At 53.4% G+C, this 4265-nt stretch overlaps 1 protein-coding gene across 1 annotated transcript in view; it reads left to right on the top strand.

Annotated features, from left to right (window-relative positions):
- The window catches only part of ATP1A1 (ATPase Na+/K+ transporting subunit alpha 1), an 18364-nt gene extending 15078 nt beyond the window's left edge, over positions 1–3286 (top strand). Inside the window, exons 15-19 of the mRNA XM_023534907.1 lie at positions 8–178; positions 280–410; positions 637–738; positions 2491–2582; positions 2932–3286. Of these exons, the coding sequence (XP_023390675.1) occupies positions 8–178; positions 280–410; positions 637–738; positions 2491–2582; positions 2932–2960 (525 nt within the window). The 3' untranslated portion in view covers positions 2961–3286. The remainder of the gene's footprint in view (positions 1–7; positions 179–279; positions 411–636; positions 739–2490; positions 2583–2931) is intronic.
- The last annotated feature ends 979 nt before the right edge of the window (positions 3287–4265 follow it).

Here is a 4265-nt window from a genome sequence, read left to right as displayed (position 1 = left end):
TGCGCATTTAAGTTGCTTTCCTAACCTCGCAGGCATGATCCAGGCCCTGGGGGGCTTCTTCACTTACTTTGTGATTCTGGCCGAGAACGGCTTCCTCCCCATTCACCTGCTGGGCCTCCGCGTGGACTGGGATGACCGCTGGATCAACGACGTGGAGGACAGCTATGGGCAGCAGTGGGTGAGTTGAGGGCCTGACCAGCTCCTCAAGCCCCATGGGATGGTGGCTGCCAGCCTTACAGGCGCAGAGCCAGACTCAGCTGTCTGCTTCGTGTGTTTCAGACCTACGAGCAGAGGAAGATCGTGGAGTTCACCTGCCACACGGCCTTCTTTGTCAGCATCGTGGTGGTGCAGTGGGCCGACTTGGTCATCTGTAAGACCAGGAGGAACTCTGTCTTCCAACAGGGGATGAAGTGAGTAGAGAAGGAGCATCAAGGGCCCTGGTAATTTCTAAACCCTTTGCAAAAAAGCCCAGCACCCAACAGCTGTCACCTCTGCTGTTCGGATTTTTTTTAATCTGACTTCGAGTTCCTAAATACAGCCAATCCATAAAGAGATTGATCAGCCCTTTAATACAGAGCATTAGGAGGTGGACACCTGCTTGCCTTTTTTTAAGCATTTCCCCCTCCTTAATTTTAGGAACAAGATCTTAATATTTGGCCTCTTCGAAGAGACGGCCCTTGCAGCTTTCCTTTCTTACTGCCCTGGGATGGGCGTCGCCCTGAGGATGTACCCCCTCAAGTAAGTCGGCCCTCCCCTCGCTCCCAGAGCCTGAAGCTGTAAGCGTGGCTTCTCTCGTGACATGCGGCCGCAGCTGTTTTTTGCAGAACTGTGGGTGGCATGTGCAAGAAGTTAGGAAAGGCTGATTGAGTCTCAGCAGCTCAGGCTGGCCAATCCAGGCGCCGGATGGGTCTCCAGGGCCCGGTCTGGGCCCAGGACGGGAGACGGGCTCTGGGACTCAGCTGCGTTGAGCACGTGGCCCTCTTCCCCTTGGGCCCCCATATTGTCCAGTTGTCTTTAAAGGCCAACTGGGGAATCCTGGAGTTTGGGGACCCAGATTCAAATCTTGATTTGCTTACCTAGTCACTGTGTGTCCTCTCACAAGCTGCCACCTCTGTGGGCCTCTGAATCTTCGGTCAGAACCAGACTGCTCTTAAACAGTGATTTACTGCACTTCTGATAAACCTGGATTTTCACAGACAGGGTCTACCACAGGTTAAATAATTAGCTGCACCTTGATTAAAATGTGCTGAGCCACAGAATATGGGTCCCATGCAACACAAGCTTTTGATTTAAAAACATCAGTCTCCTCATCCTTGCTAAGACCCATCTGGACTTTCTCTCAGCCAGCCTGTTGGCCATCACCTGCTTTAACCAAACCCCGTGGGTATGTGCAGACATCGGCCGTGTGCTTTCTGCCCACCCCAGCTTCCGTTAGGTGGTTCTGTACTCTGCCTCCATCCGTGTCTTTGGTAAGGCTGTCCCCTCCCACCCCGTCAGACCTGCTGGTCCTTCACCTGGTGTCCTCAGTGCTTCCCCCCAGGTGGTCTTGCCCTCTGGGTGTGTGCAGTCACACCTTTTCTGTGGCTCCCCTTATTTCTGCTCCCCACTAGATTAGAACCCTTAAGACATGGACGATGTCTTTTAACTTTGTATCCCCAATACCCTACAGAGGCCCAAGTTGAAGTCTATCCGTGGGCCTCTGTCAATAGGCGGCTAGGAGAACCAACTCTAAAAGGCTGAAAGGGAAAATCACTTAAAACGGTGGTGCCTCGGGACATCTCATTATGACAAAGGAATTTATTCTGTCTGATTTGGAAGGTGCTTTTAGTCAGCCTGGTGCCTGAGTCATGTGAGGCTATCTTTTAGCTGCTGCGGAGGACACACAGGCCAGGAGGGGAGTGTGGCATGTGCTCCTGGGAGGGGACAGCCTTCCTCACCTTCACTGCTGGTAGGCAAGAAAGTGCAGCCCTAACAGAGGCCACCTGGCTGCAGGCTGGGGACTGTGGCCGGGGCCTCTCATCTGTCAGGGCTCAGCTTTCTCATTGCCCAGGTCTGCCACTCAGAACACACGGCTGAATGTCCCAAATTAGAGACCAAATTCAGGGCTTAAAGAACTGCCAGCAAGGGTCAAAATTGCTTCAACTGCCAGGGCATCAGACAGACATGCTTGAGCTTAAACACTTTAGAAAGGAAAGAAAGCAAATGAATGTTCCGTTGCTCTAGGATCGTCAACAAGAAAAACTGAACTTACCCTTATAAACCGATGCTTACAAAGACCGGCGGGGAGGTGGGTGGCGGACTCCTTTACCAGGTCCAGGCCCTGGGCACATGGCACGCTGCTTCCGAGGCATCTGTGTTCGGTGCCTGTGGCTTGGTGTTTCAGTGTGACTGCCGGGGCTGTCACGCTCAGCTCAGCGTCGCCGTGGTGATGTGCAGCTTCTCTTCCTCTGAACTGTGTTCATGCATAAATTGTACCTGATCTGTTTCCAGACCTACCTGGTGGTTCTGTGCCTTCCCCTACTCTCTCCTTATCTTCGTGTACGACGAAGTCAGGAAACTCATCATCAGGCGAAGCCCTGGAGGTAAATCGGGCTTTTAGTTTGGGTGGGGGGAGTGGCTCTAAGTCGGGGGGCTTTTGTTACGTTTCCTGTTAAGTATCTGGGCTCTGTCTGCACACAGTCTAACTGGCTCAGGCCACTGCACCAGCAGCTGTCCACTGACTACAGTCCCATCCTCAGAGTCATAAGGTTTTAAAACTGATCCGATGCAAACCAAATGCGATGCAGTGGGAACTGTCAGACATCTCACCTGTCTCTAATTAATACAGTTGCGCTCCCGTGTTAAATTGGGGTTACCCCAGGTCGACTCTGCTCGCTTCTCCCCTCTGTGGAGCGAGGGGCACTCACTGGCCTGTCTCTCTGCCTCCCGCAGGCTGGGTGGAGAAGGAGACCTACTATTAGAGGCCCGTCCTGCACGTCTGGAGCCCCGTGCCACACACTCTGCACCCTCACCCCCCCCCCTCGTGTACTTCAGTCTTGGAATTCGGAACTCTACCCTGGTAGGACAGCACCGAAGCATGTGGGGGAAGCGAGACGTCCCCGAATGGAGCATGTAGCTATATGGGGGGAGGGGGGAGGGCTGCCTGACAAACATCCGTCTGTGGGAATGACAGTGGGGAAGGTTTTTATGTGCCTTTTTGTTTTTGTAAAAAGGAAAACTCGGAAAGACTGAAAGAATACATTTTATATCTGGATTTTTACAAATAAAGATGGCTATTATAATGGAATTTGTCTTGTGCCCTCATCACTTATGTGGACCAGGTGTCTGTCTGTGACAGGTCTGGCACCGTCACTCCCAGCAGATGAGTCCCCGGACCAGCGGCTCCATGAGCGTCACCTGGGAACTTGTTAGCACAGCAGGCCCAGAGCCACCGAACCAGCGCTCGGTTTTAATAAGCTCTCCAGGTGATTGAGTCACACTTAAGTCAGAGAACCACTGACCAGGGGGAAACTTGCTGCCCCCGCTCTGTCCGCGCAGTGAGCTCGCCCGTGAGCCACTGTGAGTGCTGTGGCTGTAACTTCCCCTGCTGCCTGAGCACCTGACTCTGAGCGGAAACACACGTGCCAGGAAGGATTTCCAGACCGTCAGGATGACTAACAGAGGAGGTCCCGTCCTCCTCACAGCCCCGCCTGCTGTCTTGCTCCGGTCATCACAGCCTCAAGCCTTAGGCCAAGGTTAGTCTGAGAAGCAGAAAGCCAGTTACAGGGTCTGTGGAGCGTGTGCTCACGTCCCAGAGTGCTTCCCTTCCACATAGCTTGTTCCTAATTTAGCATCGAAGAGCTCCATTTCGGAAAGTCGACATGTGACAGGGCGCTTCAGAAAGAGGTGAGAGATCTGCTTATCTCAGGGTCAAGCTGGAGAAAGCTCCTGCCTTCAGAGTCAGTGTGGACGCCACTCAGGGCTCCATCTTGAGTGCTGTGAGCCAGCCACATGGCCTTGCTCAAGCACACAGTCCTTTCCTCTGGCACCCAGTAGTGGTCGTGATCTGCCTGGTGATCCTAGGCTTAATTCATGGCTCATGCCTCTTGAGTGATCACCTGGCACATCCTGCGAGCTGCTCACTGCCGAGCATACTGGCCGGCCACTGTCCCCTCGCCTGCCCTGCTAGAGGGACTGGGAGGGCCAGGGGTTCCATGACTTCTTAGCCTAACCCACTAGGTTCTTCCAGGATGATCTCCACATGTGTAGGCAACTCCTCTTCAAAG

This window comes from Pteropus vampyrus, unplaced genomic scaffold (genome assembly GCF_000151845.1).
Source record: "Pteropus vampyrus isolate Shadow unplaced genomic scaffold, Pvam_2.0 Scaffold6, whole genome shotgun sequence".
Taxonomy (NCBI): domain Eukaryota; kingdom Metazoa; phylum Chordata; class Mammalia; order Chiroptera; family Pteropodidae; genus Pteropus; species Pteropus vampyrus.
This window is presented reverse-complemented; position numbering and strand designations above follow the sequence as displayed.